Here is a 17,011-nt window from a genome sequence, read left to right as displayed (position 1 = left end):
TTAACCCTGTGTGTCCATATCCCAAAGCACTTAACACAGGGTATTGTATTTATCTTGTTTATGTCTTGTCTCCAAATTGGACTGTGATCGCTAAGGTCTGAGACATGTATGAATAAGGAAGCTCTTTAATTATATGTCAAATTGATTGTGTAATATAGCATTACATACCTTAAGCTTTGTATGCAAAGCTTATACTTTGTATATTTTGTATTTATGCATTCTGGATTTCCTCACTGGTAAGAAATATACTTGTTAATAACAGAGTGAATTATAGTCATTCTGAAATGAGCTTAATAGAGAAAATATTATTTTCTTCCAGAAAAGATAAATTTCTAGCAGCATAGATTTTGGGGAAGAAACTCTCCTCCTTAAATCACAGTGGGGTTGCCAGAAATAGAACTTCATCCTCAAGATCCATTGTGAACAGATGTCAACATTTATTTTATGATTAGCTAATAATAACTGCCATTTATTGAAGGCCTACTGTATATCAAGCACAGTATGTTCTGTTTTACAAACTAATGTAATACCTACTTCAACCTTAGGAATTATGAATTATAAACACTCTTTTATAGTTATGAGACTTCCCCAAAATAATGTAACGTTCCATGACAGAGAGACTTAAACCATATCTTTGCCTGTACCCTTATATTATCTTGTCTCACTAATGTGATTAGCTTGGTATTAATATTAAAGCATCATTAATTTGTTTAGTTAAATATCATCAAAGCTTCATTTAATTCCAATACTAGTTATATTGGTGCAAATTGGCCAATACAGAGAATTGTGACTGGAGAAATACTAAGAAATTTCATCAGCTTCCAGATTTATTTTGAGGCAAAAAAATACAGACTTTATCATGGAAGATAAAATCGCTTATACCAATCCATGCTTTCTGTATTTTTCCCCCAAGGAATTGACACAATGTTTGCTACTTGTCAGATTTCAGAAATTATCTTCCCTTGCCATAACTATTTAAAACATGAGGCATATGTGCAACATCAAAGAACTTACTTAGAAGTTATGCTATTATATATCAGGTATTTGGCAGACAGAAGGTATTTCCTAAGTTGCAGACGTTTACTATGCAAATGCAGAATAGTGTGAAGTTTGAGCACTTGGATTGTCACATCAGGGGAGTCTGAGATTGAATTTAGTCCCATCACTTTTAGCCAAATAAACACAGACAAATTACTGGGCAAAGCATTTTGTAAAACTTAGAATTGAATCTACTGATGTATCCACTAGAATGTTTTCAGTTTAAGTATGGGAAAGATATGGTTTAAATAATAAGAAAATGCATTATTTAGCACAGCATACTATCCAGAGGTACGCAAGTCTCAGACATACAGTAGAAACATCCATCTCTTGGCTCTGGGCATCTCCATGTGTTAGCTTTGTCCTTAAACTACATATTGCAAGATGGTTGCAGTAGCTCTAGTCAGTACATCCAGATCCAGTCACCTCCAAAGCAGACTGATTCTTTGTGTTCATTTGAGCATGAAGAAATATTTTCCCAAAAGCACCCCACGCCCAGAAGATTGCTCCTCACCTTCCACTGACTGACCAGAATTAAGTGACATAGTAAGATCTAATCTTATCCGTGACAAATGAAATGGAACTGCTAATATTGGCATAGACTCATTAGGAGCCATTCCATGGAACTTGGTATGGGATCAGCAGTCCCTAAAGCATAAGAATGTACACAGAAAGATACATAACTGAGCAAAATCAATGTCCTGTTCGGAAAAGTCCAGAGTGAACAAGTAAGATGGCTGTTGGATAAGTAATCAATAGTTTCTGCCACAATCCACCCGTTTTGTTATCCAATGTTCATCCAGATGCATAGTTCTTTCCCTACACTCACTTTGAAAAATGTTTACATGAAAAAATGCTGTCTTCATTAATAGAGAAAACCAAAAATCTTAGCCAGTTACGTACAACTCTAGTATCTCCAAGTATTGTGCTGGCTTCTCCATTATATCCAGATTTAGTTCCTCATTATCTAGAGGCCTATAGCCAATAGACAGTTATCATCACATCCCAAATACATGTGATATCTGTCATAGTTGAAACTTCAGAGGTCAGTCATTGGTTCATAGATCAATATCATATCCTGCTGGTTAAGAAGACTGGTGAAGACTACCTTCGATGGAAGGGGGATGAGTTCCTTGATCAGCCTGGAATGTAGCGGAACCCATTTTACCTCACTAGAACTTTACTTTGTCATAGTCGGATATGGCTTCTGGTTCTGACTTGTGGGAAGATTTTTTTCTGTTGGATAATGCTGCCCTAGGACATCAGTGCCATTACATATTACAACTACTGTTGCTTCTAAAACTGGATGTTTCTGCTGCTTTTGCCACCCTCTGCCAGAATCCATGGTTCGGGGAGCTTAGGTTTCATGCCTACACTCTGGTTGCAGTTAATGATGAGGAAGATAACATCTAACCATGCTGGGAAGTATACTATGCTTCCTACCAAGCCTCCTAATTTTTCAGACACGAGGATATTTAGCTTCTGAGTGGCCAAACTAATATATAAATGGACGCTACCTATAGTTTTAGGGTTAAAATGAAGCAGTGCATATGTGGCACTGAGCCCAGGACTCACACAATATAAATGTTTGCCAATTTAAACAAATTTCATGGGTAAAAGATACAAAGTGTATAAATGGGGATTCCACATGACTTCATAAAACAATGATGGAGAAGTCATGGTTTTAAACCCTCTGTGAATGATGGAGAGAATGACAATTATGAAACATAGGTTCTATACCAGTTCTATCAAAATACCTTGTGAAAACCCATGTCTTAAGCCTTATGGGAAATGGATCTACTAACCATTTAATATTTAATATTATTTACAGATTTCTCACTTCTGGAAAGCCAATGTTAATATGCATGAGATTACTGTTAATTGATTACATTAGTAGCTTAAATTTTTTAACATAGCCCTCAATTAGCAACATCATACAGTAATTTGGAATCAGCACTTTACAAGTGGAAGCCAAGAGTATGGCTTATTTGGTTAAAAAATCAAGACAATTATTTTATATTTAGGGGCATATTTTATTATCACAGCTTTTGCTTCAACAGTCCTATGACCTAAATGCAGGTCTTTTTCCCACCCACAAATGATTAGGAACAAATACGAAAGGCAAAATGTATGACGTTCCTTTCTCTTCTAATATGCTTTATATTCTTCCTATTTTCCTACTAAATGTTTCAGCCCTACTGCCAACTATATATGTAGAGAAAGTAGTTATATTACACTGATGAGTACTGATTTTTTTAATTACCTTTTCATTTCATTTTCATATTATACAAAGATAAAGGGATGGAAAGTGGATATTTTCTCCTCCATGTTACAGGAGAATCCAGAAAAAGAAAATTTCACATCACACTCCTGATGTTACTTATTACATTTTTGTGTGAAAAAAATGTTTTGTTGTTTTGGTTTTGTTTTTACAAATTACTTTTATACATTCTACTGTTTTTATTTTTTTTATTTTTGGAAATATCTCAATGTACCATTTTTGAATTTTACTGTAATGCTTTACTTATGTTAATGTCTCCAGCTGAGGCCAAAAGTAGTTTTTATTCTTTTTATGCATAAATTTTACTTCTAAAGAACCAGTCCAGCGCTCTCCTGGTGGCGCGGTGGTTCAGAATCTGTCTGCCGATGCAGGAGACACGGGTTCGTGCCCCGGTCTGGGAAGATCCCACATGCCGTGGAGTGGCTGGGCCCGTGAGCCATGGCCGCTGAGCCTGCGCGTCCGGAGCCTGTGCTCCGCAGCGGGAGAGGCCACAACAGTGAGAGGCCCGCGTACTGCAAAAAAAAAAAAAGAAGAAAAAAGAAGAACTAGTCCAGTAATGACGTTTAAACTAAGCATATAAGAATCAAATTAAAATGAATGTGTTCTACAAATTCAGTCAGACTATTTTAGCTTCTCAGTGATTGTGTCATTGAAACTGTTCAAGAATTATAAGTGTCTAAAATTTCAGTGACAGCTCAGTGGTTAAGTGCTTATCTGAAAATGTATGGATTTAGTTAGTAATTAATTCATCACATAGTTTAAAATGAAGTCGAGTTCTCATTGTTGCATATATACATGCATGAACCTCAGTTACAATTCAGGCAAAATAAAATCTATCATAAAATGGGTATCCAAATTTTTTGAGACATGACTAAACAATAATGACTATCAAGGGTTTGGCATAGAAATAGCAATCAACCAGTCACTTATTACATTCTTAGTTTGTATCTACTAGCCTATTAGACTTTTAAAGCCATTTAATAAGTGACGTTCCCTAATTTTAAATGCAATGCACTCATGGCTCTATTGTGAAATGGCTTGGGGTAAAGTGGATCATGTCATTAATCTTTTGAAAGGATGACAGATGAAGTACTCTGAAAGGCCCTCCCACTGAAATACAAGAAACACATTTTTCAGTGCATTGTTGGTTCACAATAAAGAAAATCTATAAGACTATGCATGCATACCATACAAACACAAGTACAATTATGTGTATATAATTAAAAGAAGAATGAACTGAAATGAAAGTAGGAGATGAAATGTAAAGAAAGCTTGGAGATGAAATGTAAAGAAAGCTTGGTTTTCCTTGTGGCAAATGGCAATAAGTCTCTGGAATTAGGAGACTAAGACTGAGGCCCAGTCTCTTTGGATCTATAGGTGAAGAAGCTGAACTTGAAACTTTAGTATTTAGCTAAAAGCCTCACAAGATATTAAACTGCCACCAGCTTGGTAGTAACCCTTGGATCCAGTTAGCAGAAAATGAATGAAATTATACCCAGTTTAAGATCTTCAAGATTCTCACAGCTGAAGCCCTAATAAAAATGGGTTTATTGTTAAATATAACTAAACACATAGGAAAACAAGCCACCATGAGTGAGTTACTAGAAATAAGAAACAGTTTCTTCAGGAAATTAAGACATGCAAAAGCCCTCCAGTATATGGTGGAATTTAGAAAGTCACATGCATGCCCATGGCAAGACACATGCTGAGGGAGACCAGAGAAAACCCTAAGCTTTCACCACTATCTGATCTATAGGCTTAATGCAAGCAGCAAGTGAAGGCTAAGACAAAATTATAAATGGTCTGGCTAGGTATTAAAGAATATCCTATCACTGAGCCAGTCCTCAAAGACTGGGAGAGGTCTTACTATGATCTGAATGCTTCTGTCCCTTCAGAATTCATAATCCGAATGCTCAGTGTGATGGTATTAGGAGGTGGGGCCTTTGGGAGGTCCTGAGGGTGGAGACCTCATGAGTAGGATTAGCGTTCTTATAAGAGAGACCCCAAAGGGCTCCCTAGACCCTTCTGCTGGTGTTAGGTTACAACAAAAAGATGGCCTTCTGTGAACCAGGAAACTCTCTCACTGTACACTGAATCAACCGCGCCTTGATCTTGGACTTCCCAGCCTCGAGAACTGTGATAAATAAATTTCTATTGTTTATACGCCACCCAGTTTATGGTATTTTGTTATAGCAGCCCAAGCATGCTGAAATGGATATTTTTTTAATCTCCTTGAATTTAAAGAAATTCCAGTTAAAACATTGGATGGACACAAGTCTTCAAAAATCAAGAACAGCAAACCCTGGGGAAGGAAGAGACTCTGATTTCCAGAATTACCATGTTATAATATTCAAATGGATAGTTTCCAGAAACAACAGTGAGATCACAAAGTATGCAAAGAAACAGGAGAATATGGCCATTGAAAGGAACAAAATAAATTGACAGAAAATATCCCTGAAGACATTGAGTCATTGAACTTATTAGACAAAGTTTTAAAACAACTGTATTAATTATGCTCAAGCAGCATGGACAAAATTAAAGGGAATGATGAAAATGATATATGAATAAAATGAGAATATCGATAAAGAGATAGAAATTATAAAAAAGAAACCAAATAGAAATTCTGGAGCTTTAAACCATAATAACTGAAATTTTAAAAACCTAGAGGTTTTGAGAGCAGGTTTGATCAGCAGAAGAAAGAATTAGTAAGCTTGAAGATAGGACAATTGAAATTATTCAGTCTGAAGAACAGAAAAAGAAAAGAAAAAAGGTGAAAAAAGTGAAAGGAGCCTAGGGACCTGTGGAATATGAGCAAACGGACCAACAAATGTACTTTATGACTCTCAGGAGGAGAAGATAGAAATAATGGTACAGAAAGAATATTTGAAGGAATAATGACCAGAAAGATCACAAATTTGAGAGAGACATGAATCTACCCATCCAGGAAGCTCAACAAACTCTATGTAAGATAAGCTTAAAGTGATCCATGTAAGATAAGCTTAAAGTGATCCATACCTAAACATATTATAGTCAAATGGTTGAAAGGTAAAAACAAAGAGAATCTTGAAAGCAGCAGGTGAAAAGTGACTCTTTAAGTACAACAAATCCTAAAAAATATTAACAGCTGATTTCGAAAAAGAAACTGAGAAGCAAGTGAGACAATATCTTTAAGCATTGAAAACAAAACTGTCAACCAAGAATTCTATATCTATCTGTCAAAACTCTCCTTCAAGGATGAAAGATAAATCAAGATATTCCCAGATAAACAAAAGCTAAGAGAGCACAGAACTAAACCCACCCGTCTGTGAGCAATTAATTTTTGACAAAGGTGCCAAAAACATTCAATGGTGAAAGAATACAGGCATACCTTGGAGATAATTGTGTGTTCAGTTCTAGACCACCACAATAAAACGAATACCACAATAAAGCAAGTCTCACAATTCTTTTGTAGTATGTATAATAGTTATGTTTACAGTATACTGTAGTCTATTAAGTGTGCAACAACATTGTGCCTAAAAAAACAGTGTACAGATCTTAATTAAAAAATACTTTATGGGAGGTAGGGGAGGGAAGGATTGGGAGTTTGAGATTAACAGATGGAAACTAGTATATATAGGATGGATAAACAAAGTCCTACTGTATAGCACAGGGAACTATATTCAATATCCTGTGATAAACCATAATGGAACAGAATATGAAAAAGAATATGTATAACTGAGTCACTTTGCTGTACAGAAGAAATTAACACTACACTGTAAATCAACTGTACTTCAATAAATTTTTTAAAAACTAATAAAATACTAAGGAATAAATTTAACCAAGGAGGTAAAAGATCTGTACACTAAAAACTATTAAAACTATTTTAAAAATGCTAACCATAATCTGAGCCTGCAGTGAGTCATAATCATTTAGCTGGTGGAGTCTTTCCTTGATATTGATGGCTGATGAATGATCAGGGTGGTGGTGTTGATGGTTGGGGTGGCTGTAGCAATTTCTTTTTTTTTTTTTTCTTAAAGAATCAATTTTATTTATTTAGTTTTGGTTGCATTGGGTCTTCGTTGCTGCACACGGGCTTTCTGTAGTTCTGGCAAGCGGGGACTACTCTTCACTGCGGTGTGCAGGCTTCTCATTGTGGTGGCCTCTCCTGTTGGGGAGCACAGGCTCCAGGTGTGTGGGCTTCAGTAGCTGTAGCACACAGGCTCAGCAGCTCTGGCTCATGGGCTCCAGAGGGTAGGCTCAGTAGTTGTGGCGCACGGGCTTAGTTGCTCCGCAGCATGTGGGGTCCTCCCAGACCAGGGATCGAAGCCGTGTCCCCTGCATTGGCAGGCAGATTCCTAACCACTGCACCACCAGGGGAGTCCCTGTAGCAATTTCTTAAAATAAAACATTAATGAAGTTTGCCACATTGATTAACTCTTCCCTTTCACCAGTGATTTCTCTGTAGCAGGCACTGTGCTTTGATAGCATTTTATCCACAGTTGAACTTTCAAAATAGGAGTCAGTTCTCTCAAATGCTACTACTGCTTTATCAAGTAAGTTTATATAATATTCTAAATCCTTTGCTGTCATTTCAACAATCTTCACAACATCTTCACCAAGAGGAGATTCCATCACATTCTTTGCTCATCCACAAGAAGCAACTCTCATCTGTTAAAAGTTTTACCATGAAATTGCAGCAATTCAGTCCCATCTTCAGGCTCCACTTCTAATTATAATTCTCTTGCTATTTTCACCACAGCTGCGGTGACTTCCTCCACTGAAGTTTTGAACCCCTCAAAGTCCTCCATGAGGGTTGGAATCAACTTCTTCCAAACTTCTATTAATGTTGATATTTTGCTCTTCCTGTGAATCCCAAATGTTCTTAATGGCATCTAGAATGGTGAATCCTTTACAGAAAGGTTTTAATTTACTTTGCCCAGATCCATCAGAGGAACCACCATCTATGGCAGATACAGTCTTACAGAATGTGTTAATTAAATAATAAGACTTGAAAGTCAGAATTACTCCTTGATCCATGGGCTGCAGAATGGATGTTGTTTAGCAGACATGACAACATTAATCTTGTTTTACAGGTTCATCAGGGCTCTTGAGTGACCAGGTGCATTGTCAATAAACAATCATATTTTTAAAGGAATCTTTTTCTTTCCTGAGCAGTAGGTCTCAAAAGTGGGCTGAAAATATTCCATAAACTGTTGTAAACAGATGTGCTATTTCCAGGCTTTATTGTTCCATTTATAGAGCACAGGCAGAGTAGATTTAGCATAATTCTTAAGATTCCTAAGGTTTTCAGAACAGTAAATCAGCATTGGCTTCAAGTCAGCTACATATACCCTTAACAAGAGAGTCAGCCTGTCTTTTGAAGATTTGAAGTCAGGCATTGACTTCTCTGTAGCTGTGAAAGTCCTAGATGGTGTCTTCTTCCAATATAGGCTGTTTTGTCTACACTGAAAATCTGTTGATTAGTGTAGCCACATTCATTAATTTTCTTACCAAGATCTGGGTAACTTGCTGCAGCTTCTGCTGTTCACCTTGTACTTTTATGTTATGGAGATGGCTTTTTTTCCTTAAACCTCATGAACCAATCTCTGCTAGCTTCAGACTTTTCTTTGCAGCTTACTTACCTCTCTGAGCCTTCATAGATTTGAGGAGAGTTAGGGCCTTACTCTAAATTAGGCTTTTACTTAAGAGAACGTTGTGACTTGTTTGAACTTCCTTCTAGACCACTAAAACTTCCTCCATATCAGCAGTAAGGCTATTTCACTTTCTTATCATTCATATGTTCACTAGAGTAGCACTTTTAATTTCCTTCAAGAACAGTTTCTTTGCATTTACAACTTGCAACTGATGCAGCACGCCTACCTTTCGGCCTGTCTCGACTTTCGAAATGCATGCATTTCTCACTAAGCTTAATCATTTCTAGCTTTTGATTTAAAGTGTGGGAGGTGGGACTCCTCTTTACACTTGAACACTTAGAAGCCACTGTAGGGTCATTAGTTGCCCTAATTTCAATATTATTGTGTCTTAGGTAATAGGGATGCCCAAAGAGATAGAGAAAGATGGGGGAACAGCCTGTCAGTGGAGCACTTAGAACACACACAACATTTATCATTTAAGTGTGCAGTCTTATGTGGGTGTGGATTGTGGCTCCCCAAAACCATTACAAAGAAACATCAAAAGTCACTGAGCACAGATCACCATAATAAATGTAATAGTAATGAAAAAGTTTGAAATATTGTGAGAAGTATCAAAACATGACACAGCCACAAAGTATGCAAATGCTGTTTAAAAAATGGTGCTGATATACTTGCTTGACCACAGTTTTGCCACAAAACTTCAATTTGTACAAAATACAATATCTGCCAATCACAATAAAGCAAAGTACAATAAGGCAAGGTTTGCCTATAGTTGTTTCAATAAATGGTGCTTGTAAAATTGGATAGCCACATGCAGAAGAATGAAATTTGATCTTTACTTGCACTGTATACAACAGTTAAATCAAAATGGATCAAAAACCTAAATTTAAGCGCTTAAACTATAAAATTCATAGAAGAAAACATAGAAAAAAATTGTATGATATGGGATTTTGCAATGGTTTCTTAAATATGACACCAAAAGCGCAGGGAACAAAATAAAAAATAGGTAAACTGAACTTCATTACATTAAAACTTTGTGGTGTCAAAGAACACTATCACAAGAGCAGAAAGACAATTCACATAATGGGAGAAAATATTTGCAACTAATATATCTGATAGGGGATTAATATCTAGAATATGTAAAGAGCTGTTAAACTCAACAACAATAAAACAAATGACTTAATTTTAAAAGGGGTAAAAGAGAAATAAATAAAAAGGGGTAAATGACTTGAATAGACAGTTACCAAAGAAGATACACAAATGGTTAATAAGTACATGAAAAAATGCTCAATATCATTAATTAGAGAGACGCAATTATATCCACAGTAAGATACCACTTTACACCTGCCAGAATGGGTATGATAAAAACAAAACAGAAAATAACATGTGGTGAGGATATGGAGAAATTGGAACCCTTATGAATGGCCGGTGGAAATTTAAAATGTTCAGAAGCTCTGGAAAGCAGCTTGGCAGTTCTTCAAAATGTTAAATATATGACCCAGTAATTTCACTCTGAAAACAGGGATTCAAATAAGTACTTTTACACCATCATAATAGCAATATTCACCATAGATAAAAGATAGAAACACCCTAAGTGTCCATCAACAGAGTAATGGTTACACCAAATTAGGTGTATACATACAATGGACTATTATTCAGCCATAAAAAGGAATGAAGTTCTGATACATGCTATAATGTAGATGAACCTCAAAGACTTTTCTTAGTGAAGTAAATCAGACACAAAAAGGGAAATATTGTGTTTTTCCACTTACATAAAATATCTAGAATATGAAAATTTGTAGAGACAGAAAGTATGTTGGAAGTTACCAGGAGATGGGGGAAAGAGGAAAATGGGGAGTTATTGTTATGGCTTAATGGTAACAAGGTTTTGGTTTGGAAAACTTTTGGAAAAAGACGGTGATGGTTGCATAGCATTGTGAATATATTGATAATTAATGCCACTGAATTGTACACTTAAAAATAGCTAATATTGATTTTTTAATATATATTATAGTTAGCACAATAAAAAATAGTAAACAAAAATAGAGAAGACATATAATGTTAGAAATAGAAATAGGACAAGAGTACAGACAACATAGGCTAAAAGAAAGCAAATAATTATATGACAATAAATTTGAAAACTTTTTCAGCATTGACATGTTTCTATGAAAATTAAAATAACTTTGAGTCAAGAAGAAAAAAACAGAAAGCCTGAAAAAGAACATAAATGACAAACATATGAAAAAAGAACTTAATTACTAATGAAGAAAATGCAAAAGAAAAGTCATTTTTTACACCCTCTAGATTGGTAGAAATAATGAAACCTAATGCACACAAGTTGTAGGCATTTAAATTGGTAAAATAATTTCCAAATCATATGGCACAATATTATGAAATATAATTTTTGCTTTGTTATTATCCAGAAATTGCACTCATAAGTACATATATAAGCTAGTACTTGTACATTTGAGCCAGAAAATATTTAAGATTGGTTGTAACCATGTTGCTTTTGATAGCAAAAAAATGGGAACAACTTAATCTCTATTAACAGGCAATTATTAATTGAGAATACTTACATTTAACTCAGTGTAGAACAGGGAAACATTTACTTTTAAATTGTAGCCATGTAAAATTCAGTGTTTTTATATATTCTGCATTTAAACCTGACCAAAACAGTGGCTTTAATTAATGCTAGTAAAAAATGATTTAAAAATCAAGAAATAGACATAATCAAAAATTTGTTTTTTTGTTACGAAGCTAAAAAGAGTCAGGGTATGAAATCCCTCATTTTCTTAAGAATTTCTTTTTATGATACCAAAGTAACAATTATAAAAATTAGTTTTTAAATAATAATTTAAAAAATTTTAAAGCTTTTTTTCATTTATTCTCTAGTACTATTGGTAATCTCAGCCATTCATTTTCTTTAACTCATGTTGAATAATACTTTATTATAAATTATTTTTTGCTCAAGCCATGATTATATATAGGATGATATTTATGTAATTTCTTCTTATATGGATTCTTGATTTATTATTCTTTAATATTGGGTTTCTAATTTAAGAATTGCAATTTAATTAAATATGAATTTTTACATAGATATATAAACAATAAATGAATGCATGAGTATATTTTGGTAAGAATTAATATTAATTTTTTGTTATGGTATAATGTGTCTCCCAAAGAATTGTGCTCCTAGTTTTGCCAGCAAAATATAATATATATGAGGGATTCTGTTACCAAAGGATACACAAAAATAAACCTGATGCCTTTAAATTTAGTGATCTAGATTCAAATTTAGCTCTAACATTTTTTAAGCTTTACTATTTCATAGAAGTAGTATACTCTGTGTTTTTCTGTGCTAGCTTATAAAAATATATGCAAATGTAACCACTCTTCAGGTACCTATACATTTTCATAAAGCCTTCTTAAATTAGATTTGCATTCAGATTCCTCAAATAAGAGTGTCCTATAAACAGAAGCCATGCCATTTCACTGAAAAATTATTACAGAAGATACAATAGAGTAAATAAAAATTATGTTATAATGATTGATAGGAATAGTCTCACATGATCTCCTGCCATAGTTTGAAATTCTTATACAGATAATTATAGATCTATAGATACATAGTATGTCCACAGTGCATTTTTGTTTGCTTTTATTATATAATGAAATATACTTGAGATGTTTGTTTCTGTTTATTGCTAGGTTATCCAGATAAATTTTGAAGAATTCGATCTGGAAATTGGCTATGACACCTTGACAATTGGTGACGGGAGCGAAGTTGGAGACCCAAGGACAGTGCTCCAAGTGTAAGTTCTCAATGTTTCTTTCTTGACTTAGCCTATTAGGTCTTTATAAAATTGTATGAAATTTTACTTTTTTTTCTTTCATTGATTCTTCCTACTATCACCAACAGAAGAAGCATACTACCTTAGTTATGATCATCAACCTGCAAATAGTATATTTATTAGTCTTTCTTCAGTGGTGCTTAAGGTACTTGATCCAAACACAGTTACTTAAGAATCCATTTCCAGAAAGGAACTCATTGGCAAAAGAGGCCTAGGGTGAAATTGCAGAGTGGCTGATTGGCCTTATTTTGGAAAATACCTTTGCCCTCACAGAGTTTTAGAATAGACTGGAAAAAACAATCATGAAATTGATCCCAGAGACAATAATAAAGACCTGGTCATCAAGATCTGTAGTTGAGAGTTTATCAGTGGTTTGACATGAAGTAGTTAGCAATGAACAGCTCTCAGAGTTGAGCTAATATACTGAAAAGGTTTTTAATGTGAACAAAAAGAATGAACATAAATTGAGAAAAGGGAAATGTTAGGAACTTTCCGCCAAATCCTTGGCTATCCATTCCAATAATCTACCTCTGGTAGTGGCAAGAAGAAATGTCCAGGGCATGTATATATTTTTTTTCTGTGATGAACCTCAAAAGGTTATGATATGCTTTCTCTCAGTATTCCTTTCATAACTGTTGGTTTGCAATACAGGCTTTATCAGTGAGGTGTTTCTCAAAAATGGGGTCTTTTGCATCACAATTACCTGGTGCACTTTTTAAAATGTAGATTTCTGGACCCCTCCCATTATGTCTATTAATGTTTGCTTTATATATTTAGGTGGTCCTACGTTGGGTGCATAGATATTTACAGATGCTATATCCTCTTGTTGGATTGATCCCTTTAACATTATGTGATGCTCTTTGTCTTTTGTTACAGTCTTTATTTTAAAGTATATTTTATCTTATGTAAGTACTGCTACCCCAGCTTTCTTTTTATTTTTGTTTGCATGAAACATTTTTTTTCATTCCTTCAATTTTGGTCTGTGTGTGTTTAGATCTGAAGTGAGTCTCTTATAAGCAGCATATAGATGGGTCTTGGGTTTTTTTGTTTGTTTGATGATTGTTTAATGATTTTCTTTAGTATCATGTTTGGATTTTTTTGTCTTTATTTTCTCTGTATCTATTATAGGCTTTTGGTTTGTGGTTACCATAAGGTTCATATATAACTATTTATATATGGAAAAGTTTATTTTATGTTAATAGTCACTTAAGTTCAAATGCATTCTACAAATACTACATTTTTATTCCCTGATTCCACATTTTATGTCTTTTACATCATGTTTTACATCTTTTTATTTTGTGTCTTCTCTAATTATTGTATAGGTTTTTTTTTTAACTTTCATCATTTAACCTTCACACAGGTTTTATAAGTGATTGATCCACTACCATTACTATATATTTGCCTTTTCCAGTGAGAATTTTAGTTTCATGTGTTTTCTTATTATAGTGCGATTTCATTTCAACTTATAGAAGTCCCTTTAACATTTCTTGCAGGGCCAGTTTAGTGGTGGTGAAATCCTTTAGATTTTGCTTGTCTGGGAAACTCTTTATCTCACTTTCAATTCTGAATGATAACCTTGCTGGATACAATATTCTTGGTTGTAAATTTTTGTTTGTTTGTTTGTTTTATTTTGTTTCAGCACTTTGAATATATCATGCTGCTCCATTCTGGTCTGCAAAGTTTCTGCTGAAAAAATTGCTTCCATTATATTAACTAGTTGGTTTCCTCTTACTGCTTTTAGTACTCTCTCTTTAATTTTTGACATTTTACCTATAATGAGTCTCTTTGTAGGTCTCTTTGGAGTCATCTTGTTTGGGACTCTCTGTGCTTCCTGGATCTGGATGTCTGTTTCCTTTCTAGGATAGGGAAGTTTTCAGCCAGTCATTCTTCAAATACATTTGTTCCCCATTCTCTCTTCTACTTCTGGGATCCCTATAAAGCAAATATTCTTGTGCTTGATGTTGTCCTTAAGCTATCCATATTTAATTTTTTTCCCCTTTTTGTTCTGATTGGGTGATTTCCATTACCCTGTCTCCCAGATTGCTAATCCTTCTTCTGTATCATCTTATCTGCTATTGATTCCCTTTAGTGTATTTTTCATTTAATTTATGTTACTCATGTTATTTCATTCTTTAGCTGTGATTGATTCTTTCTTATATTTTTTTAACTCTTTGTTGAAGTTCTCACTGTGTTCATCCATTCTTCTCCTGAGTTCAGTGAGCACTTTTATGACCATCATTTTGAATTCTTTACCAGATAAATTACTTATCTTCATATCATTAAGGTTTTTTTTTCCTGATGTTTTGTTTTTTCTTTTGTTTGGAGCATATTTTGTCACCTCATTTTGCCTAATTCTCTGTGTCTGTTTCTATATATTAGGCCAAACTGCTACCTCTATCAGTCTTGAAGTAGTGACTTTGTGTAGGTGATGATCCTTCTCATTCAACCCTGCCCTAGATCTTTGTTGTCTCTTAAATCTTTTTGGTTGTATATACTGCCTTATTTATTCCTGATTTCCCCCTGCTGTTCAGCATGTGCCAAGACTTGTCAGTGTTCCAAAGAAAGGAATTCAGTGATCACCTAGTTTCAGGCTGATTGGATGCCAGACCCTCAGGCAGAAGCTTTTAAAGTTTGCAAATATATACAGTCCTGAGGGGCTGCACTTGTAATCCCTGCTGGCCTCCAAACCTCTCCTCCTCTTTCCTTTCCTTTTCTTTTTAATTTTACAAGAAGTTCTCATAGTACTGTTATTGCAGAATCCTGTAATAACACCAAAGATTTACCTTATGTGTACATTGTAGACCCAATACTATTCCATCTTAGTTGTTATCTTTTCAGGAAAAATAAAATCCCTTCTCTTCTTACTTATCTTTATGCATTCTTGACCTCAACTTCAACTTCTCTCCTCCACCTACTACATGGATATCATTGATCAACCACAATTTTGTTGTTTATCTCTGAGCCTACTACAATTTCACTTTGTGCTTCCTAAGATAATGATGGACAAAGAGCCATTGCTTTACATGTTCTGTATATTTGTTTATGTTGTTCAAATTATTTGTAACTCCAACCCCCTAAAAATACTCAGCATTTTTATCAGGATGATGTACCTGGTAGACATTTCACCACGCTAGACTAATATCTTTCAGAAATTATATATAGTTCCTCCTAGATTTCTTTGTGGTTTTGTACCTGATAGTTTGGATTTCATTATACTGTAATATTGTATTAGAAATTGACAGCCACAGAACTAATATGATCAGTAAGTATGTTTTTCGGTTGTTGTTTGGGAAGTGCAGTCATCCCTTGGTATCCACGGGGTATTGTTTCCAGGAACTGTCACATATATCACAATCTGCACATGCCCAAATCCCATAGTCAGCCCTCCATATCCATAGTTCCACATACATGGGTTCAACCAACCATGGATTGTGTAGTACTGTAGTATTTACTGGAAAAAAAAATCCATGTATAAGTGGACCTGTACAGTTCAAACCCATGTTCTTCAAGGGTCAACTATACAGTGTTTTAAATAATTGAAAATTACATATAAAAAATCTGAATTTATTGTTTCTTTCGACAGACTGGCAACACTAGGACTGGATTATCACATGGCAACTGCCCTCTTTAGAGAGTCCATAGGTTCTCATGGCCCTTCAACCTTGTCTCGTTTTTCACTTGAGCATCTAAGAACCCTTGCATTGCCTGCCTGGGCCTATAGGCATGTGACACATGATACAACACAAAATTTGGTTTATTCCTTAAATTTATTATTTATTATTTCCCAAATAATACATATATTTGTTCCTTTATCTGACACTTTAGAAAAGTTGAAGTTTCTTGGGCATTAATGATAATATAGCAAATTTTGTAAGTTATCCTCACACATTCTGAGACCTATCTTTCTACATGTTTATTTGATAGATCACATTATATGTACTTCAAAAATGAGACTGTAAAACATGTATGTGATGGAACATATTTTCCTTTATTCTGCTTAAGATAGAGGACTAGATTTCAGGTTTAGATTCTTCAAAGCATGGACAGGGAAAGGCAGGATAGCTAGTCAGTTGACTGAAGAATATTTCTTAAACATCTTTTTTACTATATCTACCACTAAATAAAACTTAGCATTTCAGAATCTAATGAAATAATAGATGTCATCTTGTACAGCTAATATCCCAGATCAGGGATGCTATATACTCCTTTAG

General features: G+C 34.6%; 1 protein-coding gene across 1 annotated transcript in view; it reads left to right on the top strand.

Annotated features, from left to right (window-relative positions):
- CSMD3 (CUB and Sushi multiple domains 3) overlaps positions 1–17,011 on the top strand; it is a 1,064,314-nt gene that overhangs the window by 493,522 nt on the left and 553,781 nt on the right. The window contains exon 12 of the mRNA XM_004265377.3: positions 12,658–12,761. Coding sequence (XP_004265425.1) covers positions 12,658–12,761 — 104 coding nt within the window. The remainder of the gene's footprint in view (positions 1–12,657; positions 12,762–17,011) is intronic.

The sequence above is a fragment of the Orcinus orca genome, chromosome 17, assembly GCF_937001465.1.
Source record: "Orcinus orca chromosome 17, mOrcOrc1.1, whole genome shotgun sequence".
Taxonomy (NCBI): Eukaryota; Metazoa; Chordata; class Mammalia; order Artiodactyla; family Delphinidae; genus Orcinus; species Orcinus orca.
The sequence above is the reverse complement of the archived record's forward strand: the minus strand, read 5'-3'. Positions and strand labels throughout refer to the sequence as shown.